The sequence below is a fragment of the Phoca vitulina genome, unplaced genomic scaffold, assembly GCF_004348235.1.
Source record: "Phoca vitulina isolate PV1807 unplaced genomic scaffold, GSC_HSeal_1.0 scaffold13, whole genome shotgun sequence".
In the NCBI taxonomy this organism is placed as follows: domain Eukaryota; kingdom Metazoa; phylum Chordata; class Mammalia; order Carnivora; family Phocidae; genus Phoca; species Phoca vitulina.
The window spans coordinates 34,866,332-34,891,591 of record NW_022589716.1 but is presented as its reverse complement, the minus strand read 5'-3'; the positions used below and the strand labels follow the sequence as shown (position 1 = coordinate 34,891,591).

The 25,260-nt window shown below is 40.2% G+C and overlaps 1 protein-coding gene across 6 annotated transcripts in view; it reads left to right on the top strand.

Moving 5' to 3' along the window:
• The window catches only part of SUMF1 (sulfatase modifying factor 1), a 95,298-nt gene that overhangs the window by 25,454 nt on the left and 44,584 nt on the right, over positions 1 to 25,260 (top strand). For 4 of the 6 annotated variants that reach the window (XM_032411822.1, XM_032411823.1, XM_032411824.1 and 1 more), the window contains exons 4-7: positions 16,710 to 16,792; positions 18,621 to 18,743; positions 19,499 to 19,613; positions 24,985 to 25,098. In XM_032411822.1, coding sequence (XP_032267713.1) covers positions 16,710 to 16,792; positions 18,621 to 18,743; positions 19,499 to 19,613; positions 24,985 to 25,098 — 435 coding nt within the window. The remainder of the gene's footprint in view (positions 1 to 16,709; positions 16,793 to 18,620; positions 18,744 to 19,498; positions 19,614 to 24,984; positions 25,099 to 25,260) is intronic. The other 2 variants (XM_032411826.1, XM_032411827.1) reach the window with 1 other exon arrangement.

The window sequence follows — 25,260 nt, the reverse complement described above, 5'->3', positions numbered from 1 at the left end:
ATTTTTGAATAGGTGTCCTTGATAAAGGAGGAGGGTAGGTTATTTTGAGAAGTTCTTTTTAACTGAAAACAAGTTTCAGTGAGGAATCAGAATTACCAAGACATCTTCTTCTTCTTTTTTTTTTAAGTAAAAAACAATCTTGGGACAGCATATCTTGCCCAAGTAAATGCTGGGTGCTGTGTTATTCGAATGATGCTCAACTAGGACAAAAGGCAGGGAATGTTGCAGCCTGTCTCTTACATAATCACAACTGGGCAAAGACTCTAAGCTAGAAAGAGAGCCATTAGTAAGGATGTGATTCAGTTACCTAAATGTGCATGGGTTGTAATGAGAAATGCCTTGGGGCCCAGCAAGATTCTGAGGTCATACCCCAAAAATAATTTTTAGAAAAGCTTTAGTAAGTTAAATAGTGTAAGCCAAGCCAGAAACTGTTCAGAAAGGCAAGTTCCAGTACGTAGGAAAAGTAAATTAAAATAACTCAAAACATGTGCCTGGTGGATGAATTGCTCAACCTCTTTTTTGATGTTAGAAGTTTTACTTTTCTGGTAGCTTAACCACCATTTCCTTGGACAATCTCAGTTCAGCTTTAAGAATTTTCTTCTTTCACACGGCCACCAAGACTTTTCTCTCTCAAACTGATTTTGGGGCTTGTTTATTCAGAAAAGCCATAAGGAAAAGATCACAGCCACATCCTTTGAGTGAAGGAGACCTGGTTTTAAACCTCAGCTATGCCGCTAACCAGCTGGTTTTGAGAAAAGTCACTTAACTTCTTTGCTACTCTTTTTTTTTTTTTTTTGGACTTCTCAAGTTGATGCTTCGTTTTCAAAGTTTGGGCCGTCTTTTTTAAGCATTATGATCTATGGATTTCTTTCTAAATGATCCTTTTAGTTCCACAGGTTTTGTAATTTATTTGTAATTGTTTATATCTAAACATTTTCTAATGTCCAACATCATTTCTCTTAGTGATTCTGTCCGTTTTTGCTTTATATCTTTCAAAGCTTTGCTGTTAAGCTTGGAAGTGTAACTGCGTAAGTGTAGAAGTGTATCTTTCTTGTTCAATTTCGACATATAGGGATTCTCTTTTTCTCTAATAAGTTTTATCTTCAGTCTGTTTTTTGTTACCTACATGGGTGCACAAGCTTTCTTTTGTCTAATATATACTTTTTCATCTTTTCATTTTCAGTCTTTCTGTATCTTTATGTTTTTAGTATGTCTCTTGTAAAGAGTATATAACTGTTTTTAGAAAGTCCATTCCGACAGTTTTTGTCTTTCAGTCAAGAGTTTAGTTTATTTATGTTTATATGTAATTTATTATGATTACTGATATATTTGGCTTTATTTCTACCATTTTATTTGCTTTGTCTCTATCCTGTTTTTTCTTCAATTTCTTGCATATTTTTCCATTTCTTCCTTATTCCAACTTCACTTGTCTCCTTAGAAGTTAGATATTGTATGTCTCTTCATTTACTAGTTAAACTATTTTAATGCTCACATTTAAAGTCTAAATTTTAGTCCCTTAATTTTTCTGCTGTATAATACTAGGACCTTGCTCTAATCATCCCCATCCAACTTATGTACTGATATCCACTATTTCATTCTAATTTTTTCTCTTCCTCCAGTGCTTAGATATTATTAATCCATGTCTCTTAAACCCACTTTTGAACATATAGATGTGTATTCCATTTATATATTTCATTTTAATTTGTTGCTTTTGGCTCTATCTTTGGTATTATTAGTAGTTGCCGTAAAGATTACCATATGTGTACCTAACTTCTTGTAGTCTATCACAAGGGTTAATATTTTAATACTTCAAGTAAATATAAGTGCCTTATAACCATATAGGTTCCTTTACCCCTATGCTATAGTTGTCATATGTAGTACATCTACATACTTGGAAAAGACTTGAGATGTTACAGTTTTTGCTTGTGACATCCACACACACACACACACACACACACACACACACATATATATATTTTTAATTTAAAGAAGAAATATATTATATGTACCCAAGCCATTTCTGTTGCACTTTATTCCAGAAGTTTCCTGTTTTCGTCAGGTATCATTTCCTTTCAGCCTAAATAACTTCCTTTAGCATTTGTTTGAGAACAAGTCTTATATCCATGAATTCTCTTAGTTTTCCTCATCTGAGAATGTTTTTACTTCCCCTTCATTCCTGAAGGCTATTTTCACTGAATACAGAGCTGTGGACTGGCACTTCTTTTCTTTCATCACTTTGAAAATGTAGTTTCATTCTTTTCTGGTCACATGGTTTCAGCCTTTTGAATCACTATTCTCTTATACGTATTGGTGTTACTATTTCTGGCTTCTTTCAAGACTTTAAAAAATCTTGTCTTTTGTAGTTTGATTATGATTTGGACATTTGGACATTGTTTTCTTAGAGATTAGAGATTATCCTATTTGTTGAGGTTCTTGTGTCTGTGAATTTATGTCTTTAACCACATTTGGGGAGTTTTCAGCCATTATGCCAAATATTTTTTTCAGCATTCATGTCTCCTGTCTTTTTAGGACTCCATTGCATGAGTGTCAGATATTATCCTATGGGTTCCTGAGGCTTTGTTCATTGTTTTAAAATGGTTTTTTCTCTCTGTTCTTCAGGCTCTGTACTTTCTATTGCTGTGTCTTCAAGTTCCCTCTTTTTTCTGTTGTTTTCATTCTGCTCTTGAGCCTATCCAGTGAGCTTTTTAATTTTAGATATTGTATTTTGCAATTCTAAAGTTTCTTTTTAAAATATAGTTCGTGTTTCTCTGCTGAGAATCCTATCTTTCTATTCATTTTAAGAATATCACCTTTACTTCATAGCTGATGGTTATAATAGCTGCTTTAAAATCTTTGATAATTCCAACATCTGGGTTATCTTGGCTTTGGTACTGGTTCAGTTTCTTTTCCCTTCATTATTGAGTTTCAGGTCTTGTTTTAATTCTCAGGAGAATGTTGACTTTTTTTTTTTTAAGGCAATCAGTCTGGTAATGTGGTAGGTATAGACCACAAGTTTTGTCTTGCCTACTGCTAGTGTTGATTTTGTAGTTTTGTTTGTTCATTCCTTTTATGCCAGCACAATGCTGTGGTTATTTTTTTTTTTCCTTCACTGTAACTAGCATTTTGCTTGTTTTAATCAATTTCTTGTAGGGGTAATAATGCCTACCTAGTAGAGTATTGTAAAGACCAAATTAAGTAATGTATGAAGAACCATCTAATACAGTACTTAGCACATAAAAAGTCTTTTAGTAAATGTCATTATGCTGGCTTCTCCCAGTGCACTATCTCTAATTGAAAATTGAGTTAAATTTTCTTTCCTTTGCTTTACTGTTGCCCATTTGTAAGATTTGATAATACCATCTATAGCACTCTGTCAAGTTGCAATGATATTTTGAAAAGATTTGCTATTGTGGAATAAACAATCCTCTTGGATTATCTCAGAGTCCTTGGCTGGAGGAATATCGGTGACATCCCCCCCCTTTTTTTTGTGGGAGTGGTAAAATATACAAAAACATAAAATTTAACATTTTAACGTGTACAGTTCATTGGCATTGAGTCCATTCCCAGTGTTGTGCAGTCATCATCACTATACATTTCCAGAGTTTGTTCACCATCCCAAACAGAAACTCTCTACCCAGGAAGCAATAACTTCCCATTCTCCCTTCCCTCCATCCCTTGGTAACCTTGATCGTACTTTGTGTCTCTATAAATTTCTTTGTTCTAGGTGCCTCATGGAAGTGTCCTTTTGTGTCTGGCTTACATTACTTGGCAAAATGTCTTCAAGGTTCATTTATGTTACAGCATGTATCAGATTTCATTTCTTTTTAAGGCTAAATAATATTCCTTTGTTTCTACAGACCACATTTTCTTTATCCATTCATCTGTTAATGGACATTTGTATCGTTTCCAGCTATTTAACATCTAATTGCTGTTTTGGCTTTTGTGAATAATGCTGCCATGCACATTGGCATGCAAGTGTCTGAGTCCCTGCTTTTAATTCTTCTGAGTATATACAGGCACATACTGTTTGAGTTGTTTGGATTCATGCCTCCTTGATTATCTGCCATTAGCCCTGGGGTGTGTTCTTTGACTTCTTCCAGTGATGGAAATGAGTCTACCTCCCCCTGTTTGAAAGTTTGCTTTCTGGTGTAAAATGTGGTCTGTTTAGCAAACAATCAAAAATGTCCTACTGTCTTCTAGATATTGTGTTATTCCTGAGAATACAGAGATGAAAGATAGCCCTCCCCCTGCCCTTTAGGTGCTCAGAGTTTAAGGGATGTGATAAACCAAAATTCGATGTTTTCTCTGATTTATGAGTTTTTTATATCGAATGTTTTAGAGAAATAAAAATGGAAACACACACATCATCTTTTAAAATTATCAAAAAGAATAAGAGTATATGCGATCTATACCATCCTGGAGTGTCCTGGAGGTAGCATGAAATAACATTGAGAAATGAATTAGAAAGGGCATTGGCAGGTGCTCTGGTGAGGAGTGCTGGGGAGGAGTTAGGGGAGGTGCCTGGAGAGCTGCGTTTGTTAGGTTGATCACGGGAGAAGGCCTGTGTGTGGAAGAGACATTTAAGGGAAACCTTGCAGATGTGGAAGAGCTTGTTTTGGGATCAACTAGAACAAAGCATTGGGTGAAGGACCTACTATATTCTTATGCACTGGCAACTCAACTTTTTGCTTTGTATGGTCTGGTTTTAGCTATGTTTACTCTGAGAAATCCATTTGAAATGCTGAGTGGTCTTTTGTCCCACATTCCAGATTTAGGTTGTTCCATTTATTTGCTCTTGTGGCTTCTTGTGCTTTCTCTTTATGTCATTTATCTCACTTATAATTACTTGTGTAGGTATTTGTTGAATGCCTTTCCCTTTCCCAGGTATGTTTTGTGATGGTGGGAGAGAATGCACTCTACCACTGTATTCCCAGCATAGTAATGTCACTTAATAAGCAATAAGTATCTGTAAAAAAAAGAAAAGAAAGAATGCCATTTGGGTATCATCTGTTGGATCATTTAGTTTTTGAAAGCTACAGGGCTCAGACCTGGTATGAACTGTCTCATGTTGGAAAGTCGCTTTTCCTTGGCAAGAGAACACTGGTTTAGTCAATCAGGGTTGAGGTGGGTTCACCGTAACTGAGTTATTTGGGAAGGGCAGCCCAGGCCTGGCTGATTGGATAAGATAAGAAGAAGACATAGTCGCACAACTGTATTTTGTGTCTGTTTTTGAAAAGAATAGTTGTCTGTCTGATTTAGGAGTCAGTGTGGTGTAGGCTCAGGAAGCAAAGCTTGATAACCCTGGAAGGTGAGAACCCAACATAATAGGATAACAGGGCCCAGTTTTTTCCCAACTTGTTCCAAAGTAAGGCACCTGATCAGAATGAGCATGAATTTGAGGCATGCTGGCGTTCCAGAGGCTCAGATTTGATATGTCTCTTTAAGGAGTCCTTAAGTTTCTTGTCAAGTCATAGGTCTTTTGAGATCTGACATGGATGAAGAAGTAATAATGATTTTGACATCCCATACCTCCCAAATATTGGTGTTTGCATTGTAAACCTGTAAAGTGAGACAAAGATTGACTATTGAGTAGGGGAGTCATGCCCAGGAGATATCCAGCTTTAAGAAAAACTTATGCAAAAATGAGAATTTAGAATCAATGGAACTTTCAAAGACATCTGGCAAAAAAAACCTTCGTCTTATAGATGAGGCACATGGCCCAAGAGGGGAAATGGCTTGCCTCAGTTCTAGATAATGTTGAGGGTGGCACTGACCTTTTAGTACCTGAGGACCAGCCTAGGACCTTTCCCACTGTGTAAAACTCATAAGCCAGGAGCTGAGTCTCTCTCTCTTTACAGATAGATATCCCACTGAAAGACTATGTCTAAAATCAGTATTTATCCAGAAGATGGTCACCCAAAGTGGGGAGGGTTTGGAAGACATGGAAACCGTAGGAACAGGTGAATTTATTCATTAAACAAATATTTATCTTGTATGTGCTATGGGCCAGGCAGTGTTCTAAGTGCTATGGATACAACAGGGAACCAGGTATAAGTCCTCAATCTCTTGGAGGTTATAACTCTATAAGACTCTGAACAAGTGACTTTTAACTGACTATGCTAATGGCTTGTGAATAAAATAAAGCAGAGTAACAGGATAGAAAGTGACTGCAGTGTAGTGTGGTTGGGTTCTTTTGGCTCTTTTATGTGGGGTCTGGGTGGCTCCAATGATACCTGAGGTGAAACCTAGATGAGGAGTAGGAGCCAGCATGACCAGTAATGAGGGAGTGATGAAAAGCAGGACTGTGGGGGCGCCTGGGGGGCTCAGTTATAAGCATCTGCCTTCGGCTCAGGTCATGGTCCCAGGATCCTGGGATCGAGCCCCACATCGGGCTCCCTGTTCGGCGGGAAGCCTGCTTCTCCCTCTCCCACTCCCCCTGCTTGTGTTCCCTCTCTTGCTGTGTCTCTCTCTGTCAAATAAATTAAAAAAAAAAAAGAAAGAAAGAAAGAAAAGGTGGATTGTAATGGGGGCAGGGTGGGGGTGACAGTTAGGTCAGAAAAGTAGGCAGCAGTTGGATTACGTAGGGCTTTGTAGACTCAGAGAACTTCTTAAGTTCAGTGAGAAGCTGTTGGACCTAGGGAACATTCTAAAGAGCTCGCTCTGGCTTCTGCATAGGTTTTGTCATAGTTGGTGAGACTTGTTTGGGCCATGGAGTAGGATGGTAGGAGTAGACATGCTAAAAGTGGTTTGATATTTGGAAGTACATCTGAGCCCATAAGGGGAAAAGGAGAGGAAGGACTCAAGTATGACTACTAGGTTTTGGCCTGAGCAGCTGGGGAGGTGGTGATTCCCTTTGAGATGGTAGAGCCTGGAGAAGGTTGAATAAATGAACCTAGGGAAGACAGAGTTGAGTGAATTATAATTTTTCTACAAACGTCTGAAAGGTGATCTGAAAGGAATTTGATTTATTCCATGTGATCCTTGGGAGCCTAATGAGTGCCAGCAGTTAGAAGGTCTCTGGGAAACATTTCATTTTAGCCTTTGATTGGGAACCTTCTATTTATTAGAATGATCTGGACATGAGGGACTGCCTGCAAGGAAGTGTCACCCAAATTGTTCAAGCTGAGACAGGGAGACCATCTATTGGTAGAGTGACCGTGTAATTTATTGTCCAAATCTTTTGAGAGTGAAATGGGATGCTGTTAATTATGCTAGATAACAGGTGTAAATCTGGACTGCCCTGGTCACGTGAGGGCAGTCCTGCCTTACCTGTTCATCCTAGGGATACTGTAGAAAAGATGCCTTTGGGTGTAAGTTGAAACCAAGGGACCTCTTGGCATCCCTTCAGATCTAAGGTTTGGAAGATCTTTGGTGTGTTTCATTTAACAAAAAGTATTGATGCCCAACTTTTCTGATTAAGTGGAGTGCACTTATAATACAGGCAGCCTCCTGTGTGGGATGCCCTCCCCATTCCTGCCCTGCTTCACTTGCTCTTCCTTCTCACCTCCTATGGGAAGCATTTGTAGAGTTAGCACCCCCTGACTGTCGTTGGGTGCCCCTCCTTGGGCTCCCATAGCTCACTGAGCTCCTTCTGGTCACGGTATTTAATGCGGGCTTAAAATCATCTACTCATTTGTTTGTCTTCATCCCCAGATTTTATGTTTTGCTCCTGCACCCCCAGGGCCTAGCACAGGGCTGGCATAGGGCAGATGTTCATGAAATGTTTGTTGAATGAATGAATGAATGAATGGCATTGTGAATTGGTTTTTTTAGATTTCTAGTAATGTACTGACACCCACATATACATAAGAATATGTATCTCTTTACCGTTTATTACGCTATATCCACACAGCAAGCCTATTTGATAAGTTTTCTTAGTGTGTTCATTTTACTGATTGAGGAAACCAAGGCTCAGAGAGGTTCAGTAACTTGCCCAGTGTCACAGAGCTAGTAATTAGAGAGGCAGGACTGGAACCCACTCACCACTTGGCGAACTGCTTGGCTCAGTGCATACTGTATATCCTATTCAAAACTTAACCACATGTTATAGTTTAAAGATGTTGAAAAGTTCTGCAATTAAAAAAAAAGAAAAACGAGTTTAACTTGATTAACCCAGTGCCTTCCTGACCACTTAGACTGCTGTGACTGTGGAAACTCTCCACCAACGACTCCCCCTTTACCTACCAACATCTTGTTGTAAACTGTTAGGAAACAGCTGTTGGGAAATGCTTGGATAGTGGAAAAGAGTTATGAATTGAAAATCTGCAGTTGTAGGTTCTTTTTCTGGCTCTGCCTGCCACTTTTCAGGGCTAATTTTTTCTTTTCTTTTTTTAAAGATTTTATTTTATTTATTAGAGAGAGAGAGAGAGAACATGAACAAGCAGGGGGAGGGGCAGAGGGAGAGGGAGAAGCCGACTCCCTGCCGAGCAGGGAGCCTGACGCGGGGCTTGATCCTGGGACCCTGGAATCATGACCTGACCTGAAGGCAGACACTTAACCAACTGAGCCATCCAGGCGCCCCAGGGGCTCATTTTTTCATCTGTAAGATGAGGAAGTTTAAATAGATAGCCTCCCAGATCCATCCCACCTTTAAAACTCTGCAACATTGTAAGCAGACCTGCGTTAAGCATGCAGCCACACTGGGGAAGCCTGGCGTACTTGAGTGTTAGAGCCAGGTTTCCACTCCCTGCCAAGCCTGTGTTTGTTTTACCAGCTCCCGCAGAGCTTTGCAAGATACACAGTATTGTTAAAAAAAAAAAAAAAATGCAAATGTTTCCTACTCTGTGTGCTGTCACCGCACGGAGAATCATCAGTCACCATCCTGCCACTGGCACAGTGTCCACCTGCTGGGTGAAATGCTCATGTCAGCCTGGTGACCTGAAGAAGTCAGCCCTGTGGAGTCTTCAGAATTTGTTCTGTGCTCCTGCAGCCCTAGGCTGAGATGGGCTAGTTCAGTGCCAGCCTCTAGTTTCAAGGGGCAGCAGTTGAACCATCATGCTACGTGACCCTCTGCAGATGCCTGTTGCTGGACCAGTTGGGAAGTAGATCATCTCTGACTGTGCACCTGGGCTGCCTTTGCAGCAAGAGTCCTTGTCCCCTTTGTCATGCTGCTCTCTGGGGTGATGACTCTCCTCTTTTTCTTCTCTTTTACCAAAAATAGGTGGGATTATTCATATTCTGATTTCCCTCCGAAATAACCTGTGTGAGAGAATTTCCCATTCTTAGGATGCTTTTACTATATTCTGTCTTCTTTTTGCCCTTTATTCTCAGAAGCTTCACAGCTTGTAAGGCATGAAGGAAAAAGTACAAAATCAATCCAATGGCATTCAGACTTTATGAAATTTCCCTGTTTTATACATTGAAAAAGATCTAAGTAAGCCACTAGCAATTTAAGGGGCCTAAATGGAGTCTCCTTGTAAAGAATTATAATAAATACCATGCTCTGGAGTGCCATGAGCTTTTACATATGCCTAGCCCTCTTTCCTGAGGGAAATTAGCCACAAAATCTATTAATGTTATAGATTTTTAAAAATATATTGTGGATTTTTGAAAATGAATTTTAGCAAGAGCTTATAGAGACATACTCTTAGGTACCACTTCTGGAAATTTAGCAGAAGCAAAAAATAAAAAATGTAAGTGAAGATGTTTGAAGATGTTCACTGTATTTTTATCTATAATAGCCATACACACACAAAACAACAAAGTTTAATATAACCTGAGTGGTTCAATGTTAGGAAATTATTTGGTAAATATGATATATCAACATGATGAAATATTGTGTGTAGCCACTAAAAATGTTTGTTCTGAAGTCAGATAAAACATAGGAAAGTCTTTAGTAAAATTCATGAAAATGATCAATATATATTTGGAAAAAATATGTTTTTGTTTTTTTTAAGATTTTATTTATTTTTGCGAGAGAGAGAGAAAGCACAAGCGAGGGTAGGGGCAGAGGGAGAAGCAGGCTCCTCACTAAGCAGGGAGCCCGATGTGGGGCTCAATCTCAGGACCCTGGGATCATGACCTGAGCTGAAGGCAGATGCTTAAACCTCTGAGCCACCCACACGCCCCTGGAAAAAATATGTTAAAATGTGTATGCTTATTGATGAAACTAGAAGATGAATTTAAAAATAAAGTTTGCAATAGGACAGTGAATATAAGTAATTTTTAATTAAATTAATAAATACTTTCAATATTGCTTATTTTTGTTTTTTCAATGTAAAATTAAGTCTCTTAGCTCTGCTAAAAGAAAAAACTTAGAAAATCTGAAAAAGTATGTTCAGTGTAGATAATTTAGATATTAAAAATGGTACCCACAGAAGAACATTAAATATCACCCATAATCTCACCGCCCAGAAATAACCATTGCAGACATTTCAGTATGTGTACTAACTAATCTTTTCTTGGGGTGTGAGTGTTTGTGTGTCTACATGAAAACATATTTTTAAGTAGACTTGTACACACATGCCTGTAAGTGGCTTTTCTCACTTTTTGTGAAGGGCAAACATTTATCCACGCAATTACATTTTTCCTGCATATAATTTTTTTTTAAAGATTTTATTTATTTATTTATTTGACACAGAGAGAGAGAGCGCAGACAGAGGGAGAGGGAGAAGCAGGCTCCCTGCTCAGCGGGGAGCCCGATGTGGGGCTGGGATCATGACCTAAGCCGAAGGCAGACACTTAACAACTGAGCCACCCAGGTGCCCACCCCCCCCGCATATAATTTTTAATGACTGTTCTAGTCCTTCATATGGATGTACAAACAAGGGACTCAGTCAGTCTCCTCGCTGTGTATGCTGTGATGTGGCCTCTTGATGAATATTGTCAGATTGCTTTGAAGATAGGTTATATCGATTTACATGGTCACCTCTTTGCCTAAAGAAGTAAGAAAGTATTTTTACAAAAAGTCCTTTTCTATTCTTTATTTCACTGAAGAAACTCCCAAATCAACTTTCCGTATACAATTGACAACGAGTAAACTAGATCACTGTTAAGGGTTCTTTGAGCCCAAAGATTCCTTGGACCATTTTTTGCGCATTATGTATAATAAATGACTATGCGTAGAGTATCCACTCCTCTCTTAAGGACGTGTAATGAATGTTTGGAGTATACTGATTGATGCCATATGGGAATTCAGTGTATCCTAGCATGAGGAATTTCACTAAGAACTGAAGCAAAAAGTTACTGAAAATTTTCAGTTATGTTTTAAGTTTCATAAATATTTGTACTCTATTTGAAAAAGCATGCATTTTTCTCTCACACAAATTCTATTAAGTAGTGAAGGTACCTAATTTAGGATTTAATTTAAAATAAGCTGTCAGACTTGACTACCTATCTATTTTAATGATGAATTTCTTTGCATTCTTTATTCAAGCTTGGTTCTTTACTTTCCACATTTGTATTGGGTGCTGAAGGAAGAGAGTTTTTACTCACTTTGTGCTTTCTACTCCATTTGATTCCTTCGGCTGCTGGATTCTCCTCCAGTTTTATTTACACTTCATGAATTTGAACACATCTGTACTTTCTCATTGTTCACCGGTGCCAATTGAAAATTCTCCCAGGCTGTTTTTATAGGGGTAACTGTCATGTTTATACTATGTTTCAAGAAACGTCCATCTTTTTAATTTGCTTATCTAAATGCATTTAATTTTTAAGAGAACAGTTGTAAAGTTGTGAACTTGACATCTTTACGCTTGAATATGCATAATTACACAGTGCTCTTTCTCCATAATGCATAATTACAGGACTCTGAAAAACAGACTTTATTCTAGGCTGCGTGTGTATAAGAAGCATAATTTACCACCTCTGGCAAGAATAAAGATACCTTTGATATATTCTCCATTTCTCTTCGTTAAACTGTTACTACAAGTCTGGTTATGTCCCCAAGGGAGAGGCGAGAAAAGCCATCTTTGCTCTGAGAAGTCCATTTCTCAAGGGGACATCAATACTCACATGGATCCTGTTTACATTGTAATTGGCCACTGGCTGTCTGGTACAGCTGTTTCAGCTTAAAACCCAAGACAGTTGCTATGGAGATGGTTGACTAGAAATAGGTCAAGTTAAAGTCCTTTTCCCCCTGAATATAAGAGAGTGCTGTAACTCTGGAATTGTCTCAGTTGAATAGAAAATGTGTAGGTGGGCAGCCACATTAAAAAAAAAAAATGTTCTCTTCGTAGGATGAGGCTTATCATAGACGCCAGTCCACTCTCAGGCAGCACACTGGAAGACTCGTCCTGTTAAAGCCAAGGAACTAGAGCTATCCTGATTTGCAGTATGACCTGCTTCGCTGGCTCATATGTGACTCTCAAAAGTTATTTTATTTCATAAGTTCCTAAACATAGTAGGATAGCATTTATTTTCAAGACACTAACCAGGAGTTTAAGAACAAGTTTTTAAAAACATAGCGTTAACAGTGACATTTGGAAAAGGAAGGCACCTGGTGACATTGGATGGGATGTGCCATAAATTGGGCTGGGAAACATCCTGGCTTTCCTAAGGGCTGATTCCCAGGATGAATGATGTCCTACCTCTGATTGCATCAGTCCTCTTGTGGGGTGACTTTAATTACCTATTTTTTTTTTTTTTTCATCAGGTGTCAGATGGGGAAATGGTTCCTGACTGGTTGTCTGATCATTACAGTGGGGACTTATGGTCTTCTTCACAGACAGGCATGTGGTATAGGTACTCTTACAGGTCCCAAAGCTTTGTCTGGTTTAGTGTTTGGTGAATGTGGATTCCTCTGGCTTCTGCTACACCCCTCACACCCTTCCCCTGCCCCACTCTGTGGTGCTGCTTGCTTCAGGAGTGGGTTAGTTTATGTGTAGATGGTTCTCACGTCATGATTGTGATGGAAGATGACAACTATACACTCTTCTTGACAATTCTTTGGAAATGATAGATGTTCTAATACTTTTCTCAGCCTGTCTTTCTTCCGAAAACGGTGAGCCAAGGGTTGACTGGGGCCCATGCTGAAGAAGTATTAGGGGACAGATTTTCACTGATTAGAATGTATGTTCTTTGAAAGTTCTAAGAGAATATTGCAACACGCAATAACATAAATAAATAATAGTAATATTCTTATTTTGTGCCAGGTACTGTTCTAAGCTCTTTATGTGTATTTCCTTATTTAATCCTCACAACAACTCAGGGAGGTAGAGAGAAGTGTTAGTGTCCCATTTTTTATAGATGAGGAAACAGACCTAGAAAGGTTAACTAAGAAGCCCAAGATCATGCAGCTTGTAAAAGGTGGTACTGTTTTTCAGGCTCAGGTAGCCTGGTTCTAGGCTTGGATGTGCTTACCACTATGCCTCTATGAACTATATATTAACATTTAAGAAAGACGGTCTTTTTTTTTTCCTGATTATCATAGTGCAGTGGTTATTCTGCATTTGGCAATGTCTGGAGACACTTTTGGCTGCTGCAGTTAGGTGGGGGATGGTGCTACTGGCATCTACTGGGAAGAGGTCAGGGATGCTACTAAACATTGTACAGTGCACAAGACAGCCCCTTGAGACAGGGAATTATTTGGCCTAATATGTCAGTAGTTATGAAGATGAGAACTCTTATTATACTAATATACGCTCAATCTTAAAAAGTATATTACTCCCCTAGTCTTGACCCCTGTAAGTGCAAGTATATTCTTCCAAGCTTTTTTCTTCTGAGTATACTACCATACATTCATGTGCATATATTTTACAGAACCAGAATCAAATACGTATTCTATTCTATAGGTTATCTTCATTACATATTATATACATTATTTCCACTTTGGAGTGTCTTTTGATAACTGTATAGTATTCCTTTGGAAGGAGGGAGCCAAGGATGGGTTATTTTGTAATTTTTAATTAGAAATAATATTATAATACTGTAGATATATCTTTTGCATACTTACTTCAGGTCTTAATATCTTGGAGAGAAACTAGGTTGTGGCCTTTGGACAAGGACAGTGTTACTGCGGTGTGTCCCCCCCCCCGCCCCCAATCTCGAGCCAGTCTGTTTGTCCTGTCTCACTGCACACATCACTGAGATTGTTGATCATTGTGTAGCCCCATAACTTCAAGTCATGTAAGCTGTGGTCTGTTTGGGATGGGTTGTTAAGATCATGTGAAAGATTTCAGAAAAGAGGAATCCTGGGAGAAATGAAAGCAGATATCTAAAATGAGAGAAAGTGTGTATGTGTAGTGGGGAGGAAACTGAGCCAGACTATAGCACTAGCATGTGTAAGGTGGTACCTACACCCACCAATTGGAGTTTTGTAGACATTTTTGAAGGAAAATGAAGTGACTAGCTCCGTATTTTGTTCCCAACTTTGTGCAATTAACCATGTAAAATAAATATGTAAAATAAATAATTTAAACATTATCAATATACTGTCTTAAATCATACTCTCTGGATTCCCGGGAGTTGAAGATCTCTTTTAGGAATCAGACTCAGTGGCTGGCAGATAGTGAGTACTCAGCAAATATTTGTAACCAGAGTGAATTGAGGGGAAGAGGAGAGGAAAAGGGAGGCCGCTGGAGCAGCCCCACCAGGGTCTGCTTTACATCATCCAGCTCCATGGAAGGTCCCCCCTGAAGAAGGGGTAGGAAACCTTGGAACACATGGGCCATTAAAGTTCGTGTTTGGCCGTCTTCACTACAACTGTTCCTATGCAGACCCTGTGATTCAGCATTTCCACTCCATGGTGTACAGTCAACAGAAATGCATGTGTATACTTGCTAAAAGTCATGAGCTCCTAAGGATGTTCATAGAAGTAAGCACTATTCGTCATAGCCCCAAACTGGAACCCACCCAAATGCCCATCAGTAGTAGAAGAGATTAATAAATCAGTTTTTTTTTTTTAAATTGCTACTGATGAAATGTTTCAAAACACAAAGTGTATAAGAAAAACAGGCATTCTACTTTCTACCACCCGGATTTAACAAAGGTTAACATTTTGCCATATTTGTCTTTAGTTCTTTTATTATTTTAAGACATAGAACTTTCTGGTGGCCCATCTGATAAGTGTTGGGGTGGGTTGGGGTTGGGTGAGCAATCTGAAGATACTGAAACACAAGAGTGAGATAACCTGGGCTTTCTATGCACATTTTCCCTTGGCATGGAATGAATTACCTGTCACTGGACCCTAAACATCCAGCAGTCTAGTCAGTGAGAAAATCCCTGGATGAAATAGAAATAAGCTGTGCCTTTTTCCTCTCTTGGACTCTGAAAAATAGAACACCTTGCAGTGGTGTCCTTAAGGACATTATGCCTCTTTTCGTTGAACTATAAGAGAATTTGTTTTTTCCCATCAAATTGTGATTGGAATACCATGAATGTTTTGATTGTACTGATGTGAAGAAAAGAACAAGAATAGAGTTTGGTGGTTTCAGTGATTGCTGTAATTGTTAGCAGGAATACCATCCCCCTTTTCTTCCACTCAACCCAGCTCATCAGGATGCAAATGATTGACAGTAGCATTGTCATGGGGATAACCTTGAGTCTACTGTAGTAGATATTACAAGAGTCATTTGCAAATTTCTGTTCTTTAGTTAGTATTAGCTACAGCGATGATGAAGATTTTTTTATGGCTCTCCTCCTGTCATGAAGCCATGGTTGAGAGTAGTTCTCTTTACTGTGTGCTTGCTAGTGGTAGGCATACTTGTCAGCCCTTTATGTATATTTCTTCCTTGTCATAACCTATGAGGTGGCTATTGTTATGATCTCCATCTAAACATGAGAAAACAGACCTGGGGAGGTTCAGTAGGTTGCCAAGGTTCACACCGTGAGTGATGTAAATCTTGTTTTGGCTGGCTCCAAAGCCAAGTTCTTAACCAGTCACTAAATGAGGGTCACTTGCTCGTGTTATTTGGGTTACTAGAACTGTAAAGTAGGAGTTAAGGTCCTGGGAACATTTGGCTGAGCACTTCCCAGTCCTGTTGAATTCAACCTCTTCTGTAGTCTGAGGTAGGTGAGGCAGGAGTCCTGCTCCCATTTCACAGATGAGGACACTCAGGAGCCAGACAAGCAGTGTACTTGCTCAGGGCTACACAGCTGATATTGGGCTGGAAATTGAACGAGGGTCTTTTGAAAACACACTCCAGCTTTTTACCCTGTGCTTCAGCTTGATATCTGACCACCTTAGTTGATCTTCAGCCCAGCACTTAATTGTAAGGTTAACTCTGTTTCCCCATCTTTTAAATAGGAGCAGTACAACCTGTCTCTCACTTCTTAGAGATTATAGTGGATTAGCTAGCACTGCATGTTTTAAAAATTCTTGGAGGGGGTGCCTGGGTAGCTCAGCTGGGGTTGATTGTCTCAACTCCTGATTTCAGCCCAGGTCGTGATGTGAGGGTCACGAGATTGAGCCCCATGTAGGGCTCTGCACTCATGGGGGAGTCTGCTGGAGATCCTTTCTCTCCCTTTCCCTCTCCCCTCCTCTGCTCTAAGATAAATAAATAAATCCTTAAAAAATAAAACTTCTTGGAGATACCATTTAAACATATATCTATTTAGTCATTGTGGTGCTTTATGATATGAAAGAATACTCTTTCATTGAAGATTTACTTACATATAAATCTTTATTTTTGATATTCTGGTAAAAGTATTTGTTTGGTAACTGAAATGGAAGTTGAAGATCATGAGATTTTTTTTTTTTTTCCTGTACATACTGAGTCAGTGTTTTTCTAGGGTCATCATAGCTAACCTCAGCTTTTTTGGGTTGCTTTGAGGTTGCGGCTGCTCCCTGGTGGTTACCTGTTAAAGGCGCTAACTGGAGACACCCAGAAGGGCCCGACTCTACTGTTCTGCACAGGTGAGGCTGGTGGTTCTTTTCCCAGTGGACGTGTTTAATTGCCAAATAGATTCCAAAGAGTGAGAATGACAAATTCTAATTGGTTGGTAGGAAAATAAAATAGCAGGAAATAACGTATGTGAAGACCCTAACTCACAGAAGGCTCTTACTAAGTGGCTTCTTCCTTCCTCATTTGGCCTGTCAAAGAGTTGCCGTTGCAGATTTTTTTCTCCCTTTGACAGGCGTATTACAAATCTCTTGACATATTTCATCTTTGCAACCTATTTGCTCTCTCTCATGAGCGGGTCACTATGAGGAAGAAGACCATCTGTCTTATGGATAAGTCGTTGTGTCTGGCCAGGTGGTCACTGTGGAAGCTCCAGCCTTGGGTATAGGATTCTTGTTATCTCCAGTCCTGGACTGACATACTTTGAAGCCACCATCTGACTGAAAAACCACAAAGCTGCAAGTCGGTCAGCAAGTCTCCAGGGTGGCAAGGAAATAATGATCTCAAACAAAAATAGAGTAGCAAGCACTTTAAGCCCCAGAGATGGAGAAAGGTTGGGTCAGGACTCAGCATCTCGACAGCCCAAGAAAACTGTTCTCCTAACCCACTTTTTCAGATGGGAGTTTTGAGCCTCTATTTTTGACAACATTGCTGGTTACTGTGCTCGCTGCCAGGGAGCCGAGTGAACTTGAGGTTCAGCTTTGGGGCTGTGGTCCCTTGACAAAGGACAGAAACCTTGCAAAGCCCAAGCTGGCAGCCTTTGTGGTGGCAACAGACTGTGAGACAGGCAGTCCTAGGATTCTTGGGTACCTCATGTCGACCAGGCCTCTTAGCTCCCAAGTGACATTTTCTTTCATGAATTTAATAGAAGAAAAAGCTGAGGCAGAAGGAAAACCCAGAGGGGAATGTATTTTATCCACTGACTGAGTCCATTTTCTTAGAAAAGTGCATCTCTGATCATTGCTGAAAACAGTTACTGCCACATAACAGGTACTCAGTAAACATTTGTTGGAAGAATAAATGAAAGTCATGGTGGAATTGCTGTAGGGAACTCGAAGATGTTTCAGGAATGGACTAGGAGCGTGTAGTCCGCTTGAAAAAGCGTGAACAGCGAATTAAAGCTCTCTAGTGCTATGTGAATGTGTGTTTCCCCTTATTCTCAAACTTCTCCCCAACGCTCCTTGTCTTTCTATGCGCTTAGAGAAAATAGTAATTTGGAATCTGCTAGCATGAGGCAAATATAGCCGGCTTATCTGCAGTAGGAAGGCACAAAGTTTAAAGCCAAGCAACCTGTGCAGAGGAGGGGGAGGAAGCAGGACTGGCCAGAGGGAGAAGCCAAGACTACAGTGCAGGTCCAAGAAGTGCCCACTGATCCCTGAGGGGGCTTTGGGGTAAATAGGCTGGAGCTGTGGTGGGCCAAAACGGCTGGGCCTTTGTGTGCCGGCTCTGGTGGTCATTGGTGGTTCTGAGGTGGCTCTCCACAGCTGTGGAAAACCCTGAGGGAGCACTCCAGCAGCTGGAGCAGCACTCCTTCCTGAAAGGGCGATGTGCGTGGTGCATCTCCACATCCACCGGACCAAGTGAGATTCTGTGGGGGTCCGGGCCTGCCCGCAAGTGAAGAAATGTGTTGAGTCTAGTTCCAAGGCCCACTTGAGCCTGGGATGTCAGAAACCTGCGGTGGAAGGTGACAGATGTGGCACAGCTGGGGCTTGAGTTGGGGACCAGGACCACCTCAGCGTCCCAGACTGAACTGAGGGGGGTTCTGGGTGCTTCGCTGGAGCCGGTTCCTGTTTTCCTGTTACAGTTCATGCCCCTCCTCATTCTGCCTTTGCTCTTTCCCAGGCCTGATCATCCGGTCCTCCACGTCTCCTGGAATGATGCTGTTGCCTACTGCACGTGGGCAGGCAAGCGTCTGCCCACAGAAGCTGAGTGGGAATACAGCTGTCGAGGAGGCCTGCAAAATAGGTACTCGGAGGGTCTTATCTTGCCTCACTGTGTGTGGACCTTTTTCTAAATCTGGGGAACTTATTTTGGCTAGAAAGTTGATTTTAAACAAAAATAACAGCTTTTTCTTCCTAGACTTTCTTCATCTCCGTGGACTTACTTAGGAGACACTGATGCATGGGTCACCCAGTGTCTGGTGAAGCGGGCTCCCTGCAGCCCCAAAGTGCTCCCCACATTCAGCCCCTCTGTTCTTACATAGTCCTCCTCAGAGCCTTTTGGCAGGCTGCCTTGCTTTTAGGATTTTCTTATTTTAGACATCTCCTGAAGCAGTGGTATTTCTCTGCTTCTAGAGCCATGAGACAGAAAATTCATGTTTGGGTCACATCTTCTAGGAAAGGCTCCTTAAAATAGCAGAGGCTTTATAAAAAAGTGTGGTGTGATGCTGGCTGATTGTGCTACCATATAAGTCCAGAATGATGCCTACTTTCCCAGCCTTCGATAAGTCCTTCTCTTAGTTACGTGATTTATTTCAGGCCTCTTGAGTACTCGGGAAACAGGGAGCTTGTTGTGAATTTGATACGAGCTAGTTGTGCGGAAGTTAAAAAAAAAAAAAAAGTCCTGGTTAAAAGCTTTGTTTGTTTATATATTTGAAATGTGAACACAGCTCACTGAGAACAAGTGAGCAATGCTCTGTCTTTCTGTGCATTCCTTCTCTTGACTTTAATCCAGAAGCCTGTGCCTGTTTGACAGGTTGATGCCTGTGTCTCTTCTGACAGACTTTTCCCCTGGGGCAACAAACTGCAGCCGAAAGGCCAGCATTATGCCAACATTTGGCAGGGCGAGTTTCCTGTGACCAACACCGGGGAGGACGGCTTCCGAGGAACTGCCCCTGTGAGTAGCGAGACTTGGGAAGGGGGAAGGCATGGCTCCCGCGCTGACCAGTCTGCTGCCCTCTTCCTGCATTCATCCCCTCGTGCACATGGCAGCTCCTACTGATTAGTCACATGCTCTTTTTATAACCCAGTTTTCTTTCTGATTCCGTCATACTTATAGAAACTTTGGAAAACAGGAAGAGTACAAAAGGGAAAATTAAAAGGACCTGGAATTTTGCCACCCCCCCCAGAGATCACCCCTGTTAGCATTTTGGTACCTTTCCTCCCACTCTTTTCTGTGTTCACAGTGCTAATAACAGCTAGTCGTTAGTGGGTGCTTGCGTATGGCAGGCCTGGTGGTAAGCCGCTTGTGTGACTCATCTCACTTAATGTGAATTTAGCTCTGTAAGGTAGGTGCCATTTACTTTACCCTCATTTTCCAGGTGAGCACTAAGCTGCCCAAGGTTACACGGCTGAAAAGCAGCACAGTTGGGATTTGAACTGGGTCAGTTTGTTTCCAGAGCCCATGCTCTTAACTCCCATATATGAAATGTATAAATACATATACATGTATATGCATATACACACACATATATATGGAATGTATAAATATATATGTATATATACACACATATACATGTATATACGTACATTTTTTTTGCAGCTACATATTTTTTACATGTTGCTTCAGGGTCACGCTGAATGCAATACTTAAAATCCTGTTTTTCCCTGCTTGATATCAGGAATATTATATCTGTTATTAACAGTTTTTCACAAATATATTGTCTTTTAATAGATGCATAACCTGTCATTTGAATGAGTCCTAATTTATTTGCCTCTTATTAAAAAGTCACGCATTTAGGTTTTATCTGTTGGGGTGTTTTTACAGTTTTTTTTGTTTGTTTTATTTTTTCCTTTTTTTGCTAAACAATACAGCATCTTGTACATTAATATTAAATTGTATCTCTGATGATTTGCTTAAGATGGATTCCCAGCAATGAAATTAATGAGTCAAAAACTAGAAAACTTTCTTGGTAAAGGTTTTAGAGATACACTGTTTTCCAGAGTGCATATGTGGCTTGTTTCCCTCCACAAGTGTATGAGAGTTCCTTTCATTGCTCTTCTGCTGGCAAAATCATACACTAATGAAGCAGTGTTAAAAACATGTTGTTTTCTCTTAATAGTGAGAAAAGAAATCTTGCGGTGGGTAAATAGCACCTTACTGGGTTTGTTGTTGCAGAGAATAATTTTTTTTTCAACACTCTTTCAAATAGCTGTCATTATTTTTTCATATTTGTATTTTTGTTTCACACAAAAATAATTTTTCCAAAATTTACTTATAAATGTAACACAAGGGCGTCTGGGTGGCTCAGTCGTTGAGCATCTGCCTTCGGCTCAGGTCATGATCCTAGGGTCTGGGATCGAACCCCGCATCGGGCTCCCTGCTCAGCGGGAAGCCTGCTTCTCCCTCTCCCACTCCCCCTGCTTGTGTTCCCTCTCTCGCTGTGTCTCTCTCTGTCGAATAAATAAATAAAATCTTAAAAAAAAAAAAAAGTAACCCAGATACATTATTTGGAAGATGGCCAAATGACTCTAAAACTTTGGCTGAAATAATAAAGTAGTGAGAGAGAAAGACCAAGACATTTTTGAAAAGATGAAGAATGAGGAGACACTTGACCTAGCAGAAATCTAAAAATGTTTTGAGCTATAGTAGTTAAAGTATTATAGTTTCATTTTTTGGCAATTAATGTAAATAATATATTGCATGAGAATAGGTATCCTTCCAATGGGTAGAGGGGTGCATATGTGTGCGTGTGAAACTCCATATGTATGTGTTAAGCATGTGATAAAAGAACCAACACAAACCAATGGGAAATGATGCACTACCCAATGGAGTCAAAGACTAATCGTTTGATCTCAAAGTTGGTTCCTCCAGAGTTTCCTTCCCAATAGCTGGTACTTTTGCAAGCACATAGTTGTATTCCGCAAAATGAGTGATTCGAGGTCTCAGGGACTAAAGGAGCTTCACCCTTTCTCAGACTTTACATGGGTGAGAAGCCCAGTCAGTGCCTCATGAGCCACTTTTGGTCAGCAGAACTGGCCCTGCAGGATGAAACAGAATATCAGTTATGGTGCTCGGTGAGGATGCTCATGAGACCCCCGGAAAGCTGTTGGTAGATGCAGCAGGACTGTGGCCATTGAAGTGTTCCACACTGGTAAGGAGTGTGCAGCAACTCACCTGAACGTGGGTGGCACAGAGTATCAGGCCCATACCCGGCCTTCTTTTGCAGTGAACACATAAGAGAGACTGGCACGATAGGGGCCTCAGCAGCCTCGATTTCCTTCCTGGATGCTAGGCTGTTGGAAGGAGAGCCACTACAGCAAGCCTTGAATCCTAAGGTGTGGGCTTCTGATATACCAAATTATATAAGCACCTGTCAGTTTTAGTAAAGGGCCATGAGAAGGCTGGATTGGACAGTATGAATATTTTACAGTGCTTACTCCTATAGAATTTCATATTCTATTTAAGCACTTGAGCCTCCAAGGAAAATAGTCGTTTATCCTTAAGTCAGGGCCCCTTTTCAGAAAACACAGAGTTCCCTGTGAAATAAGGACATTTTATAGATGTTTAGTGTTGGAACATTTAACTGGGAGTGCAGCAGATGTCTGTATATTGGAATATATTCAACAGAACTTACCTGAAGAAGCTGCCGTGGAAGTTCCTAAGACAAAATTAGAACAGGTACCAGAGGCCCTCCCAGAACTAATTTGAGAAACATGACCTGGAGAGAAAGAAACAGCAGACCACAGAGGCAACTTACACCTGTGTTTGACTGAGACATAACAAGATCTGTATCTTCAAAATGGGACTCAACAAAATGGGACTAAAATTCCCAGAGAATTATCTCACGTCCACCTTAGCTGCTCTTGTGTCTACAAGCTCTGGTCATTTGAGGGAAGGAATTTCTTTTCAGTGATGGGGTGGATTGCAGTGAAACGGCATCCTCACCTGTATTTTATGTATGTTATTACTTCTGGTCTGGACTGAGCACACTATTCTGACCACAGTGAATCTAAAGAATTGGATTTTCATTTTGCTAAGCTGCTATTATACAACTATTAGTGTGTTTTGGTTTTAATGCATATCAGTTCATTCACTTGAAAATAAGTGGGTTTGAAATATTTCTCATACACATTTGTTTTCTTTTGAATTTCCTGGAAGGAAACTTTGGTTGGTGCAATTAATTTAACAATGAGCAATTAATTTAAACAAGGTTTACTCTCCTTAATAGCATACTCACAGATGGTGATTTTGGGGTTGGTGACCTCCAGAGTTTACTTCACTTAAACATCAGATTATTTAAAGGGGGAAGAAAACCCCAAACCTTTGAGTAGATATTATTATTTCCTCATCTTCATGGTTTAAAAGCACCAGCTAGGTTAAGTTCCTTGTTCAATAGCTGCTAAGTGTGGGCACATAAAAAGGATCTCAGCCAGACGGACTGGAGAGCCCTCTCAACTTGTGTGTTCTCTGAGCCCGAGAAATGATTCCTTCCTCCAGAATATTTGTTTCCTCTTTTAATTGCTCTTGGGCCCCTGGCTCCTTTGCTTCTCTTCCTGGAACAAATGAATTTCTTTTTCTTCCTATTCCTGCCAGCTATTATTCCACCTTGCTCTTTCTGATCATCTCCAAATTCTTGAAAGAACAGTTCATGCCTTCGGCCTCTCCACCTTTACTGTCTCTCTGAATTTTGAACTCTGACCTTGATTCCAACGAGACACCTCTACCTTTGTAGAGAGGGGTGAAGCCAGAAATCTTTGCAGCCAGAAATCCTGTCCTTCTTGAGAATTTCTGAGGCATTTTTTTCCAATCACTTCCCTACTCAACCTAGAGTCTTACAGAATTGGATTTTCTGTTTGGGGTATATTCTTTTTTCTCCCTCAGTAAGCTCTTTGATGTCTTACATCATTGAACCCATCCTGCCTTCAGTTGACATGCATGGAATTACTGAATGAAGCAGTGAATAAGTACTGCTGTTTCCATAATGAGTGCTGAGTATGGAAGCAGAATGGTAAAATTTTTTAGCATTCCAACTCATCCAGATGAAGTTCTTTTAAGGAGTAGCTTCATAACATGGAAGTGCTCTGAATTGTCTAAGTATGCTTCCATATTCATATGTCGACCTGAACCCTTCTGAAGCCAAATAAAAGTGAATTTTAGTTTATTCATTTCTTTAGTCCTACTTCATTAGTATGGGAAAAACATGAATTTACAAAAATATTTTTATTTTTATATCTTATTTTTTACAAAAAGATTTTTAAGAGGCGCCACGATGGCTTAGTGGGTTAAGCGTCTGCCTTCGACTCAGGTCTTGATCTCCCTCTGGTCCTGGGATTGAGCCCCTTCGGACTCCTTGCTCAGCAGGGTGTCTGCTCCTCCCCCTCCCTTTGCCCCTCCCCCTGCTTGTGTTCTCTTTCAAATAAATAAAATCTTAAAAAAAAGATTTTTAGGTAACTTGATTTTTTTTAATGAAATTTTTGTTTATGTTTGAGAATTGCCATTGGAAAAACGTTGGGAAAAAATTTTAAGTTGAATATACACAATAGCATAATTGTCTGTACTTACTGTTGCTCAATTAAAGTTTTTTTTCTTGTCCCTCTCCCCTCCCTCCTTCTTAAAAAAGCTTTATACTTTGGCTCTGTGTCTGTGACAATATTATGTGGCAGATTGTCTGACCTGCCTTTGAAATGTGATATAACTGCTTGCTGGCAAACCCGTACAGTTGGCCTCATACTTCCAGATTCTGGAGACTGACTGCAAACCTTCTCTTACAAATATGCTTGATAATGAATTCACATTTTCTTTAGAAAAACAAGTCCCCTCAGTGTTTTGATGATAAAGTCTGAGGCTTAAAGATAAGATAGTGAGTTGGAGTGGGCTGGTGGAGAGGACAGAAGTGGCTTAGCGGCTTTCAGTGCTAAAAGACACTATGTGGCCACATACCTTAGTTCTGATGACAAGACTTACACTGGGTCTAATATGATGTTTCTGTAATGCTTTTGAGGGTTGAAATATCATCTATCCCCCCCCCCCATCAGATACAGATTCAACTTATGGTCATTATTAGTCTCTCTATTAGGAACAGTTTTGTTGGCTCTCCTACCATGTAATACCAACTCTCCTTAGGTTTCTAAACTCCCCTGGAGGACTCAAAGCCGAAAAATGTCTCTTTCTTGGTTTTTACATTGGCCAAATTGCATTTTGACTGTCGGGATGAAAATCAATATTCATACTTTGAAGTTATAGCTCTTTTAGTGCATTTCTGCAGCAAAGATCTTTTCTAAACTTTGAGTAGTTTGACAGCATTTTCCCTTTTTTTAATTTTTAGGTTGACGCCTTTCCTCCCAATGGTTATGGCTTATACAATATAGTAGGGAACGCGTGGGAATGGACTTCAGACTGGTGGACCGTTCACCATTCTGTTGAAAAAACGCTTAACCCAGTGAGTATCATTCTCAGACTATGTATCGTGAGAAGGTTACATCCATCCTTGTGGCAGCCTGTGGCAAGAATTTCATGTGTTTCTGGGGAGTATTTGTATGCTCTTGAAATTCATCTTGGAATTTCCCCCAAAGGGATATTAATATTAAGCACATGTCTCTTA